The sequence below is a fragment of the Antedon bifida genome, chromosome 3 (assembly GCF_963402885.1).
Source record: "Antedon bifida chromosome 3, ecAntBifi1.1, whole genome shotgun sequence".
NCBI lineage: Eukaryota > Metazoa > Echinodermata > Crinoidea > Comatulida > Antedonidae > Antedon > Antedon bifida.
The window spans coordinates 24590876-24616677 of record NC_136228.1 but is presented as its reverse complement, the minus strand read 5'-3'; the positions used below and the strand labels follow the sequence as shown (position 1 = coordinate 24616677).

Below are 25802 nucleotides of genomic sequence, written 5' to 3'. Positions count from 1 at the left end.
TTCTGGAAGCTATTGGATTGTAGATACGAATTCATGTGAACATTTTTCAAATCAGATGTTGTGACGTCATCATATAGCCAGTTGAATAAAAAAAGTCGTATTTTCATCTCTTGCGTAAAAGTTCATTGCGTTTAAACGAGAGCGCATCTCACTTTCACGTGCCCAAAATTCTTCAAATTTGTATTAATGTAATTATTTAGATAATTATCTTCTAAAATAGTTATCTTTATAAGTCAATTTGATGACGTCATCGTGTTAATAATTGGCTTTAAAAGATGGGTCTTGTAATTTCGTCTATGCTACCACTGTATAACATATACAGTGTGTTCTGTAAATACTGTAATATGCTGTATGCTACAAAATAGGTACAATTCAGCACTGTAAACATATTTAATTCATGTCATAGGATGGCATAATAATTTTCGGCGTTCATATATTTTAAACGTATGTGCATGTTGCGTTTGCGCGGATAACCCGAACTCGTCAAAGTGACGAGTTCAAATCTAGTTTTTCTGTATTATTAGTTATCCGCATTCAGCGGATAACTCCTTGTAACTGTCCTGTTTCATCATCTTTTTTTTTTTAGTTATCCGCTACAAGCGGATAACTCCTTGTGATTGTAGTGGATCATTATTTTTTGGTTATCCGCAACTTAGTTGCAGGATAACCCATGTGATTGTAAATATCTTTTTTTTTCATCTTCTTTGTTATTCTTCTTTCTTTCCCGGATTTTTGTGACCAGCATATCTCTATTGCTTGTGAACATAACTTTGTATAACTTGCTAAAAAGATTGACATTGAAGTGTAGATGTGCAGCCAAGCTTTTGGACGATGTCAGATCCGCGTTGCGTAAGTTGCGCGCGATTTTATGAAATTCTATAACTGATCATAACTTTAGAACCAACAAATATTGTATCATGAAACTTAATAAAATTATAATTCATATCATGGGTCAACTTTCTATGGATTAAAAATGGCATGTTTTACAAGAAGTTACGCGCGCACGCGCATTTAAAGTTTCAAAATGCGCAAAATTAATTTCTAATCAACTTTCTACGCTGATCATAACATTTTGAGCATGTCAAAAATTCCCGCACGCGCGAAAAAAATTACGCGTAAGGTGCGCACGGAGTACGAAAATCATGTTTTTTTCTCTTGAATTATGATTTTACAGCCTTTCCTAGTCATTTTAAAAAAGATTGACATAATTTCAAATTAAAATGATGTCATACGAACACGTTGATTTAGACCATTTGCGCGCGTTTTAGTTGCAAAAGTGACAAAATTTTGTCAAAATTATGCCTATTTTGAATCTATTATAGCTCCTCAGGATCAACCGTTACCTCCAATTTTTTTAATTTAATATAGAAGCAGATATGTTGTAGATATGAATTCATGCAGAATCTTTACCCCTCGGATGTTATGACGTCATCGTATGGCCACACGAATGTAAAATATTGGATTTTTTACTGTTTCGTTATTGCTCATTACATTAAATAGAGCGCATCTCGCTTATACGTATTCCATTTCCTCATATATTTTAAAACTGTCTAGGACAATCAACTATCTTTCGCATGAGTTAAAAATATTTTAATTTTTATGACGTCATCATGTCTAAAAATGTAAATAACGTGGGTCACCTATTTTTATCTTTACAGTAAATTTCAATCTGTTATAACTCGTCAGAATAAAAAGTGATAATCATGATTAAAACGTTTTCTGGAAGCTATTGGATTGTAGATACAAATTCATGTAAATATTTTGCCAATCAGATGTTGTGACGTCATCATATGGCCAGTTGAATTCAAAAAGTCATATTTTCATCTCTTGCGTAAAAGTTCATTGCGTTTAAACGAGAGCGCATCTCACTTTTACGTGCTCAAAATTCTTCAAATTTGTTTTAATGTAATTATTTAGATAATTATCTTCAAAAATTGTTATCTTTATATGTCAATTTGATGACATCATCTTGTTAATAATTGGATTTAAAAGATGGGTCTCGTAATTTCGTCTATGCTGCACTGTATATAACATACAATGTATTCTGTAAATACTGTAATATGCTGTATGCTACAAAATAGGTACAATTCAGCACTGTAAACATATTTAATTCATGTCATAGGATGGCATAATAATTGTCGGCGTTCATATATTTTAAACGTATGTGCATGTTGCGTTTGCGCGGATAACCCGAACTCGTCAAAGTGACGAGTTCAAATCTAGTTTTCTGTATTATTAGTTATCCGCTTAGTAGCGGATAACTCCTTGTAATCGTCCTGTTACTTTTTTTTTTTTTTTTTTAGTTATCCGCACTATGGCGGATAACTCCTTGTAACTGTCCTGTTTCATCATCTTTTTTTTTTTTTTTTTTTTTTTCTGTATTATTCTTCTTTCTTTCTGTCATTTTTGTGCAGAGCGTATCTCTAAAACGTGTAAAGTTAACATTTTATAACTTTGTCAACATATGGGCAATCACGTGAAGTTGTGCTTTCCTATAATTGAATGACGTCAGAGTTGCGCAACATGACTTACGCGCCTTTTTATGAATTTCGCGTATTTAACATAGATCAAAAACCATATAACAATTTAAATTGAAACTTAGCAAAAGTCGAATTTATATCGTGCGCTAACTTTTTGTGCACTAAAAATGGCATGTTTTACACGAAGTTACGCGCGCACACGCGTTTAAAATTTTGCAATGCGAAAAATCAATTTCTAATCAACTTTCTACGCGTTTCATGTCATTTTGAGCATGTCACAAATTCCCACACGTGCGCAAATGTTTACGCGCGTGGTGCACACGTAGCGTTAAAAACGTCATTTTTTCGAGTGATTTATGTTTTTCCAGCCTTTTCTAGTAATTTTACCAACTTTTAAACAATTTCGACTTTAAATTACGTCATACGAGCACGTAGAATATGATAATTTGCGCGCTTTTTTGATAAAAAACTTCAAAAATTAGTCAAAATTAAGCCTTTTTTTAAACAATCGTAGTTTTTAAACTAAACGGTAAAAAATTATTTTTATTAAACATTCTGGAAGTTGATGAGTTGTAGATATCAGATCATGCATTAATTTGGCTAACTGGACATTGTGACGTCATCGTATGGCCACGCGAATATGAAATTTAGGATTTTTGTATCTTTCGTCATAACTCCTCACATTTAATAGAGCGCATCTCCACTTATCCGTTTTCCATTTTCACCCCGATTTTGATATTGTCTAGGTCAATGAACTATCTTTAGCATGAGTTAAAAATATTTTAATTTTTATGACGTCATCATGCCTAAAAATTTAAGTTACGTGTGGCATTAATTTCATCTTTACAGTAAATTTCAATCTGTTATAGCTCGTAAGAATAAAATGTGATAATCACGATTAAAACGTTTTCTTGAAGCTATTGGATTGTAGATACAAAATCATGTGAACATTTTGCCAATCGGATGTGGTGACGTCATCATATGGCCAGTTAAATAAAAAAAGTCGTATTTTACGTCATAGTTCATCACATTTAAAAGAGCGTGCATCTATATTTTATGTATCCAAATTTCTTCTACACGCTAATATGTTGTTGCTGAGATAATATCCTTCCGAAATTATTATTTTAGTGTTTCATTTTGATACCGTCGCCATGTTAAAAAATGGAATAAATGGCGGGTCCCGTAATTTCACCTATTCCACACTGTATGTAATATGTATACAGATTATACTGTTTATACTGTACTGTACTATATGACACAAAATTGACAGAATTCAGCACTAACAACATATCATATTCTTCAGATCAGGTCATATGCCATAATTTTTTTCTGTGTGCAAAATTCTAACGTATGACGTGCACGTGGCGTTTGTCGTGCGGATAACTAACTCGTCAAAGTGACGAGTTTCATGTCTAGTTTTTTTCTTATTTCTTTCTCCCTCATTTTTGTGTCTCACGTATCTCAAAAACTTGTAAACATAACATTTCATAACTTTGTCAACATATGGGCATTTACGTGAAGTTGTGCACCTCCTATTTTTGAATGACGTCAGAGTTGCGCAACGTGACTTACGCGCGATTTTATGATTTTTAATGATTGATCATAGCTTAAAAACCAAGCGTAATTTTTTTTTTACCCTTTATGAAAATTTAAGTCATATCAAGGACAAACTTTTAGTTAACTAAAAATGGCATGTTTTACAAGAAGTTACGCGCGCACGCGCATTAAAAATTTTAAAATGCGCAAAATTAATTTCTAATCAACTTTTTACGCCATTCATGACATTTTGCGCATGTCAAAATTTCCCCCGCGCGCGAACAATTTTACGCGTGCAGTGCGCACACAGCATGAAAATCATGTTTTTTTCTATTAAATTGAAATTTTCCAACCTTTCCTAGTCATTTTTAAAAAGATTGACATCATTTCAAATTAAAATGACGTCATACGTACACGTTGATTTAGACCATTTGCATACGTTTTAGTTGCAAAAGTTACAAAATATTGTCAAAATTATGCCTATTTTGAATCTATTATAGCTCCTCAGGATCAACCGTTACCCCCAAGTTTTTTAACTTAATATGTAAGCAGATATGTTGTAGATATGAATTCATGCAGAATTTTTTCCTTACGGATGTTGTGACGTCATCGTATGGCCACACAAATGTAAAAAATAGGATTTTTGTCTCTTTCGTTATTGCTCATCACATTCAATGGAGCGCATCACGCTTATCCGTCTTCCATTTTCTCCGAGATTTTATTATTATCTAGGTCAATCAACTATCTTTCGCATGAGTTAAAAATATTTTAATTTTTATAACGTCATCATGCCTAAAAATTTAAATTACGTGGGTCATTAATTTTATCTTTACAGTAAATTTTAATCTGTTATAGCTCGTAAGAATAAAATGTAATAATCACGATTAAAACGTTTTCTGGAAGCTATTGGATTGTAGATACAAAATCATGTGAAAATTTTGCCAATCGGATGTTGTGACGTCATCATATGGCCAGTTAAATAAAAAAAGTCGTATTTTCATATTTTGCGTCATAGTTCATTACATTTAAAAGAGCGCGCATTAATATTTCACGTATTAAAATTTCTTCTACACGTTAACATGTTGTTGCTGAGATAATTTCCTTGCAAAATTGCTACCTTCGCATTTCATTTTAAAACCGTCAACATGTTAAAAATTGCAATAAATAGCGGGTCCCGTAATTTCACCTATTCTACATGTACACTGTATGTGATACGGATACAGATTATACTGTGTATACTATATATGAATCAAAACAATAGAATTCAGCAATAACAACATATTCTTCAGTTCAGGTCATAATGCCATAATCTTTTTCTGTGTGTAATATTTCAACGTATGATGTTCACGTGGCGTTTGTCGTGCGGATAACTCACTCGTCAAAGTGACGAGTTTCATGTCTAGTTAGTTATCCGCTTAGTAGCGGATAACTCCTTGTAACTGTCCTGTTTCATCATCTTTTTAGTTATCCGCTTAGTAGCGGATAACTCCTTGTTATTGTAGTGGATCATTATTTTTTTTCTGTATTATTAGTTATCCGCTTAGTAGCGGATAACTCCTTGTAATCGTCCTGTTACTTTTTTTTTTTTTTCTTATTTCTTTCTCCCTCATTTTTGTGTCTCACGTATCTCAAAAACTTGTAAACATAACATTTCATAACTTTGTCAACATATGGGCATTTACGTGAAGTTGTGCACCTCCTATTTTTGAATGACGTCAGAGTTGCGCAACGTGACTTACGCGCGATTTTATGATTTTTAATGATTGATCATAGCTTAAAAACCAAGCGTAATTTTTTTTTTACCCTTTATGAAAATTTAAGTCATATTAAGGGCAAACTTTTAGTTAACTAAAAATGGCGTGTTTTACAAGAAGTTACGCGCGCACGCGCATTTAAAATTTTAAAATGCGCAAAATTAATTTCTAATCAACTTTTTATGCCATTCATGACATTTTGCGCATGTCAAAATTTCCCGCGCGCGCGAACAATTTTACGCGTGCAGTGCGCACGCAGCATGAAAATCATGTTTTTTTCTATTAAATTGTGATTTTCCAGCCTTTCCTAGTCATTTTTAAAAAGATTGACATCATTTCAAATTAAAATGACGTCATACGTACACGTTGATTTAGACCATTTGCATGCGTTTTAGTTGCAAAAGTTACAAAATATTGTCAAAATTATGCCTATTTTGAATCTATAGCTCCTCAGGATCAACCGTTACCCCCGAGTTTTTTAACTTAATATGTAAGCAGATATGTTGTAGATATGAATTCATGCAGAATTTTTTCCTTACGGATGTTGTGACGTCATCGTATGGCCACACAAATGTAAAAAATAGGATTTTTGTCTCTTTCGTTATTGCTCATCACATTCAATGGAGCGCATCACGCTTATCCGTCTTCCATTTTCTCCGAGATTTTAATATTATCTAGGTCAATCAATTTTCTTTCGCATGAGTTAAAAATATTTTAATTTTTATAACGTCATCATGCCTAAAAATTTAAATTACGTGGGTCATTAATTTTATCTTTACAGTAAATTTTAATCTGTTATAGCTCGTAAGAATAAAATGTGATAATCACGATTAAAACGTTTTCTGGAAGCTATTGGATTGTAGATACGAATTCATGTGAACATTTTGTCAATCAGATGTTGTGACGTCATCATATGACAAGTTTAATTAAAAAGGTCAAATTTTCATATTTTGCGTAATAGTTCATCACATTTAAAAGGGTGCGCATCTATATTTTATGTATTCAAATTTCTTCTACACGTTAATATGTTGTTCCTGAGATAATTTCCTTCTGAAATTGCTATCCAAGTGTTTCATTTTGATACCGTCGCCATGTTAAAAATTGGAATAAATGGCGGGTCCCGTAATTTCACCTATTCTACACTGTATGTAATATGTATACAGATTATACTGTTTGCATGTATATGCTATATGACACAAAATTCAGCACTAACAGCATATCATATTCTTCAGTTCTTGTCATAATGCCATAATCTTTATCTGTGTGCAATATTCCAACGTATGATGTGAACGTGGCGTTTGTCGTGGTGCGGATAACTAACTCGTCAAAGTGACGAGTTTCATGTCTAGTTCTTATTTCTTTCCCGTTTTTTTGTGGCTCACGTATCTCTAAAATGTGTAAACATAATATTTCATAACTTTGACAACATGTGGGCATTTACGTGAAGTTGTGCACCTCCTATTTTGAATGACGTCAGAGTTGCGCAACGTGACTTACGCGCGATTTTATGATTTTTAATGATTGATCATAGCTTAAAAACCAAGCGTAATTTTTTTTTTACCCTTTATGAAAATTTAAGTCATATCAAGGGCAAACTTTTAGTTAACTAAAAATGGCGTGTTTTACAAGAAGTTACGCGCGCACGCGCAGTTAAACTTTTAAAATGCGCAAAATTAATTTCTAATCAACTTTTTACGCCATTCATGACATTTTGCGCATGTCAAAATTTCCCCCGCGCGCGAACAATTTTACGCGTGCAGTGCGCACGCAGCATGAAAATCATGTTTTTTTCTATTAAATTGTGATTTTCCAGCCTTTCCTAGTCATTTTTAAAAAGATTGACATCATTTCAAATTAAAATGACGTCATACGTACACGTTGATTTAGACCATTTGCATGCGTTTTAGTTGCAAAAGTTACAAAATATTGTCAAAATTATGCCTATTTTGAATCTATTATAGCTCCTCAGGATCAACCGTTACCCCCGAGTTTTTTAACTTAATATGTAAGCAGATATGTTGTAGATATGAATTCATGCAGAATTTTTTCCTTACGGATGTTGTGACGTCATCGTATGGCCACACAAATGTAAAAAATAGGATTTTTGTCTCTTTCGTTATTGCTCATCACATTCAATGGAGCGCATCACGCTTATCCGTCTTCCATTTTCTCCGAGATTTTAATATTATCTAGGTCAATCAACTATCTTTCGCATGAGTTAAAAATATTTTTATTTTTATAACGTCATCATGCCTAAAAATTTAAATTACGTGGGTCATTAATTTTATCTTTACAGTAAATTTTAATCTGTTATAGCTCGTAAGAATAAAATGTGATAATCACGATTAAAACGTTTTCTGGAAGCTATTGGATTGTAGATACGAACTTATGTGAACATTTTGTCAATCAGATGTAGTGACGTCATCATATGGCCAGTTGAATAAAAAAAGTCGTATTTTCATATTTTGCGTCATAGTTCATCACATTTAAAAGAGCGCGCATCTATATTTTACGTATCCAAATTTCTTCTACACGCTAATATGTTGTTGCTGAGATAATATCCTTCCGAAATTGGTATTTTAGTGTTTCATTTTGATACCGTCGCCATGTTAAAAAATGGAATAAATGGCGGGTCCCGTAATTTCACCTATTCTACACTGTATGTAATATGTATACAGATTATACTGTTTATACTGTATATACTATATGACACAAAATTGACAGAATTCAGCACTAACAACATATCATATTCTTCAGATCAGGTCATAATGCCATACTCTTTTTCTGGGTGCAAAATTCTAACGTATGACGTGCACGTGGCGTTTGTCGTGCGGATAACTAACTCGTCCGTAGTGACGAGTTTCATGTCTAGTTTTTTTTTCTGTATTCTTCTTTCTTTCTGTCATTTTTGTGTCACGCGTAACTCAAAAACGTGTAAACATAACATTTTATAACTTTGTCAACATGTGGGCGTTCACGTGAAGTTGTGCACCCGCTATTGTGAATGACGTCAGAGTTGCGCAACGTGACTTACGCGCGTTTTTATGAATTTCGCGTATTTAACATAGATCGAAAACCATATAACATTTTAATTTGAAACTTAGAAAAAGTTTAAGTTATATCTTGCGCTAACTGACTGTGAGGAAAAAATGGCATGTATTACACGAAGTTACGCGCGCACGCGCGTTTAAAATTTCAAAATGCGAAAAATCAATTTCTAATCAACTTTCTACGCGTTTTATGTCATTTTGAGCATGTCAAAAATTCCCACACGCGCGCATATTTTTATGCGCGCGGTGCGCACGTAGCGTTAAAAACAATTTTTTCCTCGTGATTTATGTTTTTCCAGCCTTTTCAAGTAATTTTACCAACTTTTAAACAATTTCGACTTAAAATTAACGTCATACCAGCACGTCGAATTGGATAATTTACGTACGTTTTTGATGAAAAAGTTCAAAAATTCCTTAAAATTTGTCAAAATTATACCTTTTTTAAAACAGTCGTAGTTTCTAAACTAAACGGTAAAAGTTATTTTTATTACGTATTCTGGAAGATGATGAGTTGTAGATATCGTATCATGCATCAATATTGCTAACAGGACATTGTGACGTCATCGTATGGCCATGCGAATATAAAATATAGGATTTTTGTATCTTTTGTCATAGAGCATCACATTTAATAGAGCGCATCTTCGCTTATCCGTTTTTCATTTTAACCCAGATTTTGATATTTTTTAGGTCAATCAACTACCTTTCGCATGGGTTAAAAATATTTTAATTTTTTTGACGTCATCATGTCTAAAAATGTAAATAACGTGGGTCACTTATTTTCATCTTTACAGTAACTTTCAATCTGTTATAGCTCGTCAGAATAAAAAGCGGTAATCATGATTAAAACGTTTTCTGGAAGCTATTGTATTGTAAATACGAATTCATATCAAAATTTTTCCAATCCGACGTTGTGACGTCATCATATGGCCAGTTGAACAAAAAAAATTGTATTTTCATCTTTTGCGTCATAGTTCATCACATTTAAAAGAGCGCGCATCTATATTTTACGTATTCAAATTTCTTCTACATGTTAATATGTTGTTGCTGAGATAATATCCTTCCGAAATTGGTATTTTAGTGTTTCATTTTGATACCGTCGCCATGTTAAAAAATGGAATAAATGGCGGGTCCCGCAATTTCACCTATTCTACACTGTATTTAATATGTATACAGATTATACTGTTTATACTGTATATACTATATGACACAAAATTGACAGAATTCAGCACTAACAACATATCATATTCTTCAGATCAGGTCATAATGCCATAATCTTTTTCTGGGTGCAAAATTCTAACGTATGACGTGCACGTGGCGTTTGTCGTGCGGATAATTAACTCGTCAAAGTGACGAGTTTCATGTCTAGTTAGTTATCCGCATTCAGCGGATAACTCCTTGGAACTGTCCTGTTTCATCTTTTTTTTTTCTGTATTCTTTCTTTCCGTCATTTTTGTGCAGAGCGTATCTCTAAAACGTGTACAGTTAACGTTTCATAACTTTGTCAACATATGGGCATTCACGTGAAGTTGTGCACCTCTTATTGTGAATGACGTCAGAGTTGCGCAACGTGACTTACGCGCGTTTTTACGTTTTTCGCGTATTTAACATAGATCGAAAACCATATAACAATTTCAAATGAAACTTAGCAAAAGTTTAATTTATATCATGCGCTAACTTTCTGTGGACAAAAAATGACATGTTTCACACGAAGTTACGCGCGCACGCGCGTTTAAAATTTCAAAATGCGAAAAATCAATTACTAATCAACTTTCTACGCGTTTCATGTCATTTTAAGCATGTCAAAAATTCCCAGGCGCGCGCAATTTTTTTACGCATGCGTGCGCACGTAGCGCGAAAAAAAAAGTCGTAATTTCTAAACTGGACGGTCAACTTTTTGTGGATGACATATTCTTGAAGTTGATGAGTTGTAGATATCAGATCATGTAATAATATGGTTAACCGGACATTGTGACGTCATCGTATGGCCACGCGAATATAAAATTTAGGATTTTTGTATCTTTCGTCATAGCTCATCACATTTAATAGAGCGCATCTCTACTTATCCATTTTCCATTTTCACCCCGATTTTGATAGTGTCTAGGTCAATCAACTATCTTTCGCATGAGTTAAAAATATTTTAATTTTTATTACGTCATCATGTCTAAAAACGTAAATAACGTGGGTCACTTATTTTCATCTTTACAGTAAATTTCAATATGTTATAGCTCGTCAGAATAAAAAGTGATAATAATGATTAAAACGTTTCCTGGAAGCTATTGGATTGTAGATACGAATTCATGTGAACATTTTTCCAATCCGACGTTGTGACGTCATTACATGGCCAGTTTAATAAAAAAAGTCGTATTTTCATATTTTGCGTCATAGTTCATCACATTTAAAAGAGCGCGCATCTATATTTTACGTATCCAAATTTCTTCTTCACGTTAACATGTTGTTACTGAGATAATATCCTTCCGAAATTGCTATCTTAGTTTTTCATTTTGATACCGTCGCCATGTTAAAAATTGGAATAAATGGCGGGTCCCGTAATTTCACCTATTCTACACTGTATGTAATATATGTATAAAAATTTTACTGGTTATACTGACTGTAACGGAATGGTATAGCCCAAATCATTTATTTCCTACCTATTTCTATAATGTAGCAGGCCAAATAAGACTAGGTTCTGATTGGCTATTTTACTATTCATGTAAAAACTACTCACTAAATTTTGGTAAACAACTTATCCAGGGACCTAGTAGGTCTCTGGCACTCTTCGTTGATATAAGGTAATAAATGCCATGATCTTTTTCTGTGTGCAATATTCCAACGTATGACGTGCGCGTGGCGCTTGTCGTGCGGATAACTAACTCGTCAAAGTGACGAGTTCAATTCTAGTTCTTATTTCTTTCCCGTTTTTTTGTGGCTCACGTATCTCTAAAATGTGTAAACATAATATTTCATAACTTTGACAACATGTGGGCATTTACGTGAAGTTGTGCACCTCCTATTTTGAATGACGTCAGAGTTGCGCAACGTGACTTACGCGCGATTTTATGATTTTTAATGATTGATCATAGCTTAAAAACCAAGAGTAATTTTTTTTTTACCCTTTATGAAAATTTAAGTCATATCAAGGGCAAACTTTTAGTAAACTAAAAATTGCGTGTTTTACAAGAAGTTACGCGCGCACGCGCATTTAAAATTTTAAAATGCGCAAAATTAATTTCTAATCAACTTTTTACGCCGTTCATGACATTTTGCGCATGTCAAAATTTCCCCCGCGCGCGAACAATTTTACGCGTGCAGTGCGCACGCAACATGAAAATCATGTTTTTTTCTATTAAATTGTGATTTTCCAGCCTTTCCTAGTCATTTTTAAAAAGATTGACATCATTTCAAATTAAAATGACGTCGTACGTACACGTTGATTTAGACCATTTGCATGCGTTTTAGTTGCAAAAGTTACAAAATATTGTCAAAATTATGCCTATTTTGAATCTATTATAGCTCCTCAGGATCAACCGTTACCCCCAAGTTTTTTAACTTAATATGTAAGCAGATATGTTGTAGATATGAATTCATGCAGAATTTTTTCCTTACGGATGTTGTGACGTCATCGTATGGCCACACAAATGTAAAAAATAGGATTTTTGTCTTTTTCGTTATTGCTCATCACATTCAATGGAGCGCAATACGCTTATCCGTCTTCCATTTTATCCGAGATTTTAATATTATCTAGGTCAATCAACTATCTTTCGCATGATTTAAAAATATTTTGATTTTTATAACGTCATCATGCCTAAAAATGTTAATTACGTGGGTCATTAATTTTATCTTTACAGTAAATTTTAATCTGTTATAGCTCGTAAGAATAAAATGTAATAATCACGATTAAAACGTTTTCTGGAAGCTATTGGATTGTAGATACAAAATCATGTGAAAATTTTGCCAATCGGATGTTGTGACGTCATCATATGGCCAGTTAAATAAAAAAAGTCGTATTTTCATATTTTGCGTCATAGTTCATTACATTTAAAAGAGCGCGCATTAATATTTCACGTATTAAATTTCTTCTACACGTTAACATGTTGTTGCTGAGATAATTTCCTTGCAAAATTGCTACCTTCGCATTTCATTTTAAAACCTTCAACATGTTAAAAATTGCAATAAATAGCGGGTCCCGTAATTTCACCTATTCTACATGTACACTGTATGTGATACGGATACAGATTATACTGTGTATACTATATATGAATCAAAATAATAGAATTCAGCAATAACAACATATTCTTCAGTTCAGGTCATAATTCCATAATCTTTTTCTGTGTGCAATATTTCAACGTATGACGTTCACGTGGCGTTTGTCGTGCGGATAACTAACTCGTCAAAGTGACGAGTTTCATGTCTAGTTAGTTATCCGCTTAGTAGCGGATAACTCCTTGTTATTGTAGTGGATCAATATTTTTTTTTTTCTGTATTATTCTTATTTCTTTCCCGTTTTTTTGTGGCTCACGTATCTCTAAAATGTGTAAACATAACATTTCATAACTTTTACAACATGTGGGCATTTACGTGAAGTTGTGCACCTCCTATTTTGAGTGACGTCAGAGTTGCGCAACGTGACTTACGCGCGATTTTATGATTTTTAATGATTGATCATAGCTTGAAAACCAAGCGTAATTTTTTTTTTACCCTTTATGAAAATTTAAGTCATATCAAGGGCAAACTTTTAGTTAACTAAAAATGGCGTGTTTTACAAGAAGTTACGCGCGCACGCGCATTTAAAATTTTAAAATGCGCAAAATTAATTTCTAATCAACTTTGTACGCCATTCATGACATTTTGCGCATGTCAAAATTTCCCACGCGCGCGAACAATTTTACGCGTGCAGTGCGCACGCAGCATGAAAATCATGTTTTTTTCTATTAAATTGTGATTTTCCAGCCTTTCCTAGTCATTTTTAAAAAGATTGACATCATTTCAAATTAAAATGACGTCATACGTACACGTTGATTTAGACCATTTGCATGCGTTTTAGTTGCAAAAGTTACAAAATATTGTCAAAATTATGCCTATTTTGAATCTATTATAGCTCCTCAGGATCAACCGTTACCCCCGAGTTTTTTAACTTAATATGTAAGCAGATATGTTGTAGATATGAATTCATGCAGAATTTTTTCCTTACGGATGTTGTGACGTCATCGTATGGCCACACAAATGTAAAAAATAGGATTTTTGTCTCTTTCGTTATTGCTCATCACATTCAATGGAGCACATCACGCTTATCCGTCTTCCATTTTCTCCGAGATTTTAATATTATCTAGGTCAATCAACTATCTTTCGCATGAGTTAAAAATATTTTAATTTTTATAACGTCATCATGCCTAAAAATTTAAATTACGTGGGTCATTAATTTTATCTTTACAGTAAATTTTAATCTGTTATAGCTCGTAAGAATAAAATGTGATAATCACAATTAAAACGTTTTCTGGAAGCTATTGGATTGTAGATACGAATTCATGTGAACATTTTGTCAATCAGATGTAGTGACGTCATCATATGGCCAGTTGAATAAAAAAAGTCGTATTTTCATATTTTGCGTCATAGTTAATCACATTTAAATGAGCGCACATCTATATTTTACGTATCCAAATTTCTTCTACACGCTAATATGTTGTTGCTGAGATAATATCCTTCCGAAATTGGTATTTTAGTGTTTCATTTTGATACCGTCGCCATGTTAAAAAATGGAATAAATGGCGGGTCCCGTAATTTCACCTATTCTACACTGTATGTAATATGTATACAGATTATACTGTTTATACTGTATATATTATATGACACAAAATTGACAGAATTCAGCACTAACAACATATCATATTCTTCAGATCAGGTCATAATGCCATAATCTTTTTCTGGGTGCAAAATTCTAACGTATGACGTGCACGTGGCGTTTGTTGTGCGGATAACTAACTCGTCAAAGTGACGAGTTTCATGTCTAGTTTTTTTTTCTGTATTCTTCTTTCTTTCTGTCATTTTTGTGTCACGCGTAACTCAAAAACGTGTAAACATAACATTTTATAACTTTGTCAACATGTGGGCATTCACATGATGTTGTGCACCTGCTATTGTGAATGACGTCAGAGTTGCGCAACGTGACTTGCGCGCGTTTTTATGAATTTCGCGTATTTAACATAGATCGAAAACCATATAACATTTTAATTTGAAACTTAGAAAAAGTTTAAGTTTTATCTTGCGCTAACTGACTGTGGGAAAAAAATGGCATGTTTCACACGAAGTTACGCGGGCACGCGCGTTTAAAATTTCAAATCTCGAAAAATCAATTTCTAATCAACTTTCTACGCGTTTTATGTCATTTTGAGCATGTCAAAAATTCCCATGCGCGCGCATATTTTTACGCGCGCGGTGCGCACGTAGCGTTGAAAACCATTTTTTTTCGCGGGATTTATGTTTTTCCAGCCTTTTCTAGTAATTTTACCAACTTTTAAACAATTTTGACTTAAAATTAACGTCATACGAGCACGTCGAATTGGATAATTTACGTACGTTTTTGATGAAAAAGTTTAAAAATTCCTTAAAATTTGTCAAAATTATACCTTTTTTAAAACAGTCGTAGTTTCTAAACTAAACGGTAAAAGTTATTTTTATTACGTATTCTGGAAGATGATTAGTTGTAGATATCGTATCATGCATCAATATTGCTAACAGGACATTGTGACGTCATCGTATGGCCATGCGAATATAAAATATAGGATTTTTGTATCTTTCGTCATAGAGCATCACATTTAATAGAGCGCATCTTCACTTATCCGTTTTTCATTTTAACCCAGATTTTGATATTTTCTAGGTCAATCAACTACCTTTCGCATGGGTTAACAATATTTTAATTTTTTTGACGTCATCATGTCTAAAAATGTAAATAACGTGGGTCACTCATTTTCATCTTTACAGTAACTTTCAATCTGTTATAGCTCGTCAGAATAAAAAGCTATAATCATGATTAAAACGTTTTCTGGAAGCTATTGGATTGTAGATACGAATTTATGTAAACATTTTTCCAATCCGACGTTGTGACGTCATCATATGGCTAGTTGAATAAAAAAAGTCGTATTTTCATCTTTTGCATCATAGTTCATCACATTTAAAAGAGCGTGCATCTATATTTTACGTATTCAAATTTCTTCTACACGCTAACATGTTGTTGCTGAGATAATGTACTTCCGAAATTGCTATCTTAGTGTTTCATTTTGATACCGTCACCATGTTAAAAATAGGAATAAACGAGGGGGTCCCGTAATTTCACCTATTCTTCACTGTATGTAATACGTATACAGATTATACCGTTTGCACTGTATATACTGTATGACACAAACTTGACAGAATTCAGCACTAACAGCATATGATATTCTTCAGTTCAGGTCATAATGCCATAATCTTTTTCCGTGTGCAAAATTCCAACGTATGAAGCGCGCGTGGCGTTTGTCGTGCGGATAACTAACTCGTCAAAGTGACGAGTTCAAATCTAGTTCTTATTTCTTTCCCGTTTTTTTGTGGCTCACGTATCTCTAAAATGTGTAAACATAATATTTCATAACTTTGACAACATGTGGGCATTTACGTGAAGTTGTGCACCTCCTATTTTGAATGACGTCAGAGTTGCGCAACGTGACTTACACGCGATTTTATGATTTTTAATGATTGATCATAGCTTAAAAACCAAGAGTAATTTTTTTTTTACCCTTTATGAAAATTTAAGTCATATCAAGGGCAAACTTTTAGTTAACTAAAAATTGCGTGTTTTACAAGAAGTTACGCGCGCACGCGCATTAAAAATTTTAAAATGCGCAAAATTAATTTCTAATCAACTTTTTACGCCGTTCATGACATTTTGCGCATGTCAAAATTTCCCACGCGCGCGAACAATTTTACGCGTGCAGTGCGCACACAGCATGAAAATCATGTTTTTTTCTATTAAATTGTGATTTTCCAGCCTTTCCTAGTCATTTTTAAAAAGATTGACATCATTTAAAATTAAAATGACGTCATACGTACACGTTGATTTAGACCATTTGCATGCGTTTTAGTTGCAAAAGTTACAAAATATTGTCAAAATTATGCCTATTTTGAATCTATTATAGCTCCTCAGGATCAACCGTTACCCCCGAGTTTTTTAACTTAATATGTAAGCAGATATGTTGTAGATATGAATTCATGCAGAAGTTTTTCCTTACGGATGTTGTGACGTCATCGTATGGCCACACAAATGTAAAAAATAGGATTTTTGTCTCTTTCGTTATTGCTCATCACATTCAATGGAGCGCATCACGCTTATCCGTCTTCCATTTTCTCCGAGATTTTAATATTATCTAGGTCAATCAACTATCTTTCGCATGAAGTTAAAAATATTTTGATTTTTATAACGTCATCATGCCTAAAAATTTAAATTACGTGGGTCATTAATTTTATCTTTACAGTAAATTTTAATCTGTTATAGCTCGTAAGAATAAAATGTGATAATCACGATTAAAACGTTTTCTGGAAGCTATTGGATTGTAGATACGAATTCATGTGAACATTTTGTCAATCAGATGTAGTGACGTCATCATATGGCCAGTTGAATAAAAAAAGTCGTATTTTCATATTTTGCGTCATAGTTCATCACATTTAAAAGAGCGCGCATCTATATTTTACGTATCCAAATTTCTTCTACACGCTAATATGTTGTTGCTGAGATAATATCCTTCCGAAATTGGTATTTTAGTGTTTCATTTTGATACCGTCGCCATGTTAAAAAATGGAATAAATGGCGGGTCCCGTAATTTCACCTATTCTACACTGTATGTAATATGTATACAGATTGTACTGTTTATACTGTATATACTATATGACACAAAATTGACAGAATTCAGCACTAACAACATATCATATTCTTCAGATCAGGTCATAATGCCATAATCTTTTTCTGGGTGCAAAATTCTAACGTATGACGTACACGTAGCGTTTGTTGTGCGGATAACTAACTCGTCAAAGTGACGAGTTTCATGTCTAGTTATTTATTTCTCTCTGTACAAATTTGTGTAACAATTATCTCAAAAAGTTAAATGTCAATGATCACAAATTTTTGACAATGTCTTTTAAATACTTTAACTTAGCCATAATAAGCTTTTCAGTGTGATCACTCAACCGTGACGTCATTAATACGCGATTTTGTGAAATCACTCTATCAATCATATCTCCATAACTCTTTATTACATATCAATGAAATTCACTACATGTAAACTTCAGGTCAAGGGTAAAAATATTAGCAAATAAAAACTTGCGCGTTTCAAGGTCATGCGCGTGAAATTACGCGTTAAAAAATTAAAATGCTCCAAATTAAGTTTTGATCAATTTAGAGCATGAATTAGGCCATTTGCGTGTTTTAAAAAATTACTGCGCAAAACACGTTTTTGCGCGTGCGTACATAGAAAGCGTAAAAAAATACCATTTTTTTGAACAAATTGCATTCTACTCATCTTCCTTAGTACATTCACCAAATGCTGAGTCCATTCCGACTTAAAATAACGCTATACGAGCACGTTAAAAATGACAAAATGCGCACATTAATTGTACAAAAGTGCTAAAAATGGTAAAAAGTAGGGCCTTTTTAAAATGAATATAACTCTTCAGAATGGAAGATGACCCCCAATTTTTTAAACTGAATATGGAAGCCAATAAGTTGTAGATATAAATGTATATACACATTAGACGTACAAAATGGTATGACGTCATCAAATGGCCACTTGAATTAAAAAATTAGTGATTTTTATCTTTTTGTGTGGGTTATCACATTCAATAGAGCGCATCTCCGTTATTTGAACCAGATTTTCGCACACATTTTAGTATGTGCTTGCTCAATTAATTATCTTTCTCATGAGTTGTCAACATTTTCAATTTGATTATGTCATCACGCGTAAAAACTTGAATAACCTAGGTCGTGTAATTTCAGCTACAACATACATTTGAATATCTTACAGCTCTTCAGAATTAAAGGTGACTTTGAAGATTATAACTTATTATGAAAGCTGATGAAATGTAGATATGAATTCATATAAAAATTAAGCCTATCGGATGATGTGATGTTATCATATGGCCAGTTGAAGTTAAAAAGTAGTTTTTAAATTTCTTTAGTCAAAATCATACAAATTTCAAAGAGCGCGCATTGCGCTTCTACGTGTCAAATTCTCTTCCAATCCTTATATTTATTTGCTCAATTCATTATCTTTCGAAATTGTCATCTTCGAGTTTATTTTGATAATTCCATCATACCAAAAAATTAGAACATGATGTGGGTCCCGTAATTTCACCTATGCTACACTTTATATAGATATACAGTATATACTGTACATATTGTATATGACACATAATAGGTACAACTCAGCACTATAAGTGTATATGCATCATGTCATAGGATGGCGTACATCAACTTTTTATGATCGTATGTTAACGTACATGCATGTTTAAAAAATGTTAATTTCATTAAAATGATAAAAATGATCACCTATAATTCGTCAAAGTGACGAATTAAATTCTAGTTCTTATTATTTATTTCTCTCTGTACAGATTTTGTGTAACAATTATCTCAAAAAGTTAAATGTCAATGATCACCAAAATTTCATAATGTCTTTTGAATAATTAAATTTAATCCTAATAAGCTTTTGAGCATGATCACTCATCACTGACGTCATTTATATGCCATTTTGTGAAATCACATTATCAATCATGTATCTCAATAACTCATCATCACATCAATCAAATTCACTATACGTAAACTTCAGGTCAAGGGTATAATTAGCAAATAAAAACGTATGTGTACACATAGTCATCCGCATGAAATAGCACATTAAAAATTTAAAAAGCTCAAATTTACGTTTTGATCAATTTAGAGCATGAATTAGGCTTGTTTAAAAAAATCACTGCGCGATACAATTTTTTTGTACAATTCGCATTCTACTTACCATCCTTAGTACATTCACTAAAATTAGAATCATTCTTCAGAATGCATGATGACCCCGAATTATTTTAACTTATTCTGGAAGCCATTGCTGTTGCAGTATATAAATTCATGTACACATTTGACGTAAACGATGTTGTGACATCAAATCAAATGGCCAATTGAATATAAAAATTATGTTTTTTTTCTCTTTCGTCATAGATTATCACATTCAACAGAGTGCATCTTGTTTATTTGTGCCCGACTTTCCCTCAAATTTTAATATGTGCTTACTCAATTAATTATCTTTCTCATGAATTGCCACAATTTAAATTTTTTACATAGGTCATGTAATTTCACCCTCACTATATTGTTTTAGTATCTTGCGGCTCTTCAGAATTAAAGGTGACATAGATGTTTATAAGTTATTATGGAAGCTGCTGAAATGTAGATATCAATTCATATAAAAGTTGTGCCCATCGGATGACGTTATAATATGGCCAGTTGAAGTTAAAAGTAGTTTTTTCATTTTTTTTGCCAAAGTTAAATACAAATTTTTAAAGTCCTATTTTTTTCAACATCTTATATCTTTTTGCTCAAATCATTATTTTCCGAAATTGTCATCTTCATGTTTGATTTGATTATGTCATCATACTAGAAAATTAGAACATATGTGAGGCCCGTAATTTCACCTACTCACTTCTCTCGCTCCCCCTCTAGGAAGTGTAGACGATGGTTCTCGGAATGATAATGTTCTCCTTGTACGTTTTCTGTCGGTTACCATTATTGAAAATGCTTGACATTCGTAAAACTAAACTACTTTGTTTCACAGTGTTTTAGATGATTAATAACATTTTAAAGTATAGTTTTTATTGTTTGGTAGGGCCCTTTGGGGAGGCGGAGTTCATTTGAGGGAGGTGCTTATTCGAGGGATATATGTTAAATTTTTTAGTTTTAATAATATGGTAACATTTATAATCAAATGAAATCCTCTAATAGATATGAAAAGTGGTAAAAAACAATAACAAATGCTTGGTAAATTGTAGATAACAGTGCAATGAATTCTACTACAAATAGTATAATTGTGTTATTATAAATGTGGATGGACGTTTATTAGATAGTTGGTTTGGGGGTGGGGGGTGGATTATTATTCAAAGTGATGTTTTATTGAAGAGGCGTTTATTAGTTATCCGCTTGGTATACCAAGCGGATAACTCCTTGTTATTGTATGGGATCAATAGTTTTTTTCTGTATTATTCTTGGATCCTTCCTTCCTTTTTGTGAGTCACGTTTCTCTAAAATGTGTAAACATAACATTTCATAACTTTGACAACATATGGGCATTTACGTGAAGTTGTGCACCTCCTATTTTTGAATGACGTCATAGTTGCGCAACGTGACTTACGCGCAATTTTATGAATTTCAATGATTGATTATAGATTAAAAACCAAAAGTCATTTAGTATTGACACTTTGACAAAATTTAAGTCATATCAGGGGCAAAACTTTCTACGGATTAAAAATGGCATGTTTCACAAGAAGTTATGCGCGCACGCGCATTTAAAATTTCAAAATGCGCAAAATTAATTTCTAATCAACTTTTTATGCGTTTCTTGTCATTTTGAGCATGTCAAAAATTCCCACGGGCGCGCAATTTTTTACGCACGCGGTGCGCACGTAGCGTTAAAAACATATTTTTTTCTCTTGAATTATATTTTTCAAGTCTTTCCTAGTAATTTTGAAAACAATTTAGACCTTTTCCAGTTTAAATAACGCCATACGAACACGTTGAATTAGACAATTCGTGCGCATTTTTTATGAAAAAGCTTAAAAAATCGTCAAAATTATGTCTTTTTTTAAACAGTCATAGTTTCTAAAGTAAACCGTGAACCGTTTATTTTTATTACAAAATCTAGAAGTTGATGAGTTGTAGATATCGGATCATGCATCGATAAGGCTAAAAAAACATTGTGACGTCATCGTATGGCCACACGAATGTAAAATATAGGATTTTTGTCTCTTTCGTTATTGCTCATCACATTCAATGGAGCGCATCATGCTTATCTGTATTCCTTTTTCTCCTAAATTTATATATTGTGTAGGTCAATCAACTTTCTTTAGCATGAGATAAAAATATTTTAATTTTTATGACGTCATCATGCCTAAACATTTTAATTACGTGGGTCATTAATTTCATCTTTACAGTAAATTTTAATCTGTAATAGCTCGTAAGAATAAAATGTGATAATCACGATTAAAACGTTTTCTGGAAGCTATTGGATTGTAGATACGAATTCATGTAAACATTTTGCCAATCGGATGTTGTGACGTCATCATATGGCCAGTTGAATAAAAAAAGTCGTATTTTCATATTTTGCGTAATAGTTCATCACATTTAAAAGGGTGCGCATCTATATTTTACGTATTCAAATTTCTTCTACACGTTAATATGTTGTTCCTGAGATAATTTCCTTCTGAAATTGCTATCTAAGTGTTTCATTTTGATACCGTCGCCATGTTAAAAATTGGAATAAATGGCGGGTCCCGTAATTTCACCTATTCTACACTGTATGTAATATGTATACAGCTTATACTGTTTGCATGTATATACTATATGACACAAAATTCAGCACTAACAGCATATCATATTCTTCAGTTCTTGTCATAATGCCATAATCTTTATCTGTGTGCAATATTCCAACGTATGACGTGCATGTGGCGTTTGTCGTGGTGCGGATAACTAACTCGTCAAAGTGACGAGTTTCATGTCTAGTTCAAATAAATACCATCCTAATAATTATTAAAACATTATTTAATTTAAACATCTTTTGAAACTAACTGCCGTGACAGAGTGGGCCCAAGAAAGAAGACATTTACGGGTTGCAACATGGGCAGACATCTCGGTCCTAACAGGACACAGGAAGATAGCCTACAGTTATTCCTGCCAGCTTACTCAATAAAACTCAGCTATCACAGGATTTCACTCGATTTTAAACAAAATGTCTTATCATCAAATCTCCCTATGTAATTTTATAATACTATTCCCCACAATATATTCCGATTCTTTATGGCGTATATTTAATTTGATCTTTATTAATTTGCATATAATTTCTATTTTTTAACTACTGTACCTTCACACACGCGCGGTATGTTTTAAAATAAACAAACAACTGAAATGCCTATGACAAATGGCCAACTTAAGCTCCAGTCCTACTATCTGATTTTTTTTTCATCTTCCAAAGGGACACTGTATTGATTGATGGAAAGTGCCTGTTTCCAGTCACCTTTAGGGTCAAATCTATTATTTTAACTGCTCCCTTGTGTATAAAAGAGAGAAAATAGTTGAAACCAGGTTGTTGCAAGGTGAACTTATCGTAAACCCGGAAATTACTTTGATCGCAAAGAATTGAAATTGAGTTGAAAATCTACTGTTGAAATCATAAATTTTGTTAAAAAACTCGTTATAATATCTTCCTAAGATAGAAATATGGAACAATAGCGTCGAACTGAATACTAATGTAATCAAATCTATGTTTCGCGGTACATCTGAGATAGATAAGGTAGGTATCCAAGGCGGAGATTTGTACCAAAGTTTTTGCATTGTGCTCGCCTATGTCAGAATTAACCATAATTTATATATAGATGCTACACTGTATATAGATATACAGTATATTGTATTCTATATGAAAGACATTATAGGCACAACTCAGCACTATAAGCGTATACACATTAGGTCAGAGGATGGCATTTTGTGATCGTATTTGAACATATGTGATATTTTTTTTAATTTAATGTCAGTAAAATTATAAAAATGATCACCTAAACAAATTAAATTCTAGTTGTATATTGATATTTTTTTAATTTTTCAGATATAATGAGCTGTTATTTATTGTCGACACATGCCAGGCTGCTTCAATGTATGAGTATTTCTATTCACCTAATTTGATAGGCATCGGAAGTAGTCAAGTGGGTGAGGATTCCTTATCAGTAAGTAATCGGTAATAAACAACTCTTTTCTGCGGCCTAGAGTATAATTTAAGAAATTCAATTCAAAATATATGTAGCACTCAAAATAAACACAATAAACTCTGAGGATCAATAATGTGTTTCTATCATTTCTTTATATTGATGGTCTTACATCACCGGATTACACAAAAGTCCAAGTTTTGAACTAACTACTCCATGACTTGTGAAAAACATTGCCTGTTTATAGTATGTATATGCTAAGGTTGTAATTTGTTTTACACGCAAATGTATCTACATAAATTAGACAAAAGCATGTCGCCGTACAGTAAGAGAGGCTTGCTAACTGTACCAGGTTCATCTGGATTCAATACTAATAGATATACCACTTTACTGTAGTATCACAAATCACCCTATACAATCATTTTCTAACCGTCTGGTTTATTTGTTTAGCATCATGTTGATCCTGCTATTGGTGTTTATGTAATTGACCGTTATACATATCATGCTTTAGAATTTTTGGAGGCTGTATCTTTTGGAAGTGCAAAAAAGCTGTCAAAGTTTGTAAGTAGTTTAAAATAACAATTCCTTTTTTGGATTTTCAATTTATGTATGTTGATCAAACATTATTCATGGCAATCAAAAGGTGTACCTAGAGGATTATTACATTACAGTTTACAAGCAAAAGCCGCCTTTGGTGGCCTTTTCAAACCGTCAAATAAGTTTAGTGGTTATGGTTGAACTTTTCTTGTATGAATGAAGATACATTATATTGATTTTAAAATAAATGATGAAGTTGTAAAGGAGTACACATAAACATTACACGTTGTGTTGTAGTTACTCTCAATGTTTATTTCTAAGACTATAATACATGTTTCGGAAATCAATCAATTTAAAATGATCCATTAAATATCACAAGATAACCAAAAAATTATGTAGTATTTACACCTGGTATTTCTTGTTCGCCAGAACTTATGATCTATGTGTACAAAACATATCTTGTATGTACAGTATATTAAATACATATGAGGTCCACATACCATATTTACTACACCAGGAAACATTTAACTAGTTCTCCTGCATTACTTTTGACTCTATTTCCTACACTTAATTTCCTTAACTATACCCTTATATGATATTATTTTTGTTTCAACTATTTCTCTTCAACTGGGCTATAGGTTTGGTTTTAACAAAGTGAACCTATTTCTTGGTCTTCTTTTTAGAAACAATTCAGAAGGTTTTATACTAGTTGTTGTTTCTATAGATTATAGGTTAGGCTTTGCAATTGGTCTGACACATGATTGTTGTTAAATCCACTTAAGTGTCAGATTCTTACATTATCACTTAAAAAACAAATTATTAATTTTGATTACACTATTAACGGACTTTCTATTGATAAGGTTAACTTTCAAAAGGATCTTGGCATTTATATTGAATCGAAACTTAACTTGAATAAACATGTTGATCATATTGTTGCTAAGGGTAATAGAATGTTAGGTATGCTTTGGCGTCACTGTAAAAATATCGATAGTGTTACAAAATTAAACTTTATCCCCCTTGTCCGACCTATTTTTGACTTTTCATCAACAATTTACAATTCCATTTCGATCTCGCAATCAAATCGTATCGAACGGGTTCAATCCAAATTTATTTACTTTATTAACCACAACAATCCAGGTCCTTTAATTCATCTTCCTCCGCTTCTTTTTTGGTGGCGCTGTTCATCTGCGACACCATTCCTTTTATTTTCGCTCCACGTGTGTTGGCAGTTTTGCTGATTTTGTCTCGTTTGTGATTGATTGTTTTTGTGATTTTGTATTGTTCTTGTTGTGTAACCCGTATGACTTACGTTTGATTAGTTTTTGGTTCTTTTATGAGCACTAATAGTGAAAATTCTGTCCTGAGCCACGATGTGCTATTTTCGATATTCAGCCCAGGATCTCGTCGCACTTCGATTCGCGAACCGAGGCATACCTCCTCCCGACGTCATCGCATTCAATAGCGAACTAAACAGTGAAGGGCCA

General features: G+C 32.9%; 1 protein-coding gene across 1 annotated transcript in view; it reads left to right on the top strand.

Moving 5' to 3' along the window:
• Positions 1–25802, top strand: part of LOC144838042 (putative GPI-anchor transamidase) — a 98874-nt gene that overhangs the window by 47800 nt on the left and 25272 nt on the right. Inside the window, exons 6-7 of the mRNA XM_078693398.1 lie at positions 23685–23802; positions 24232–24342. Coding sequence (XP_078549524.1) covers positions 23685–23802; positions 24232–24342 — 229 coding nt within the window. The remainder of the gene's footprint in view (positions 1–23684; positions 23803–24231; positions 24343–25802) is intronic.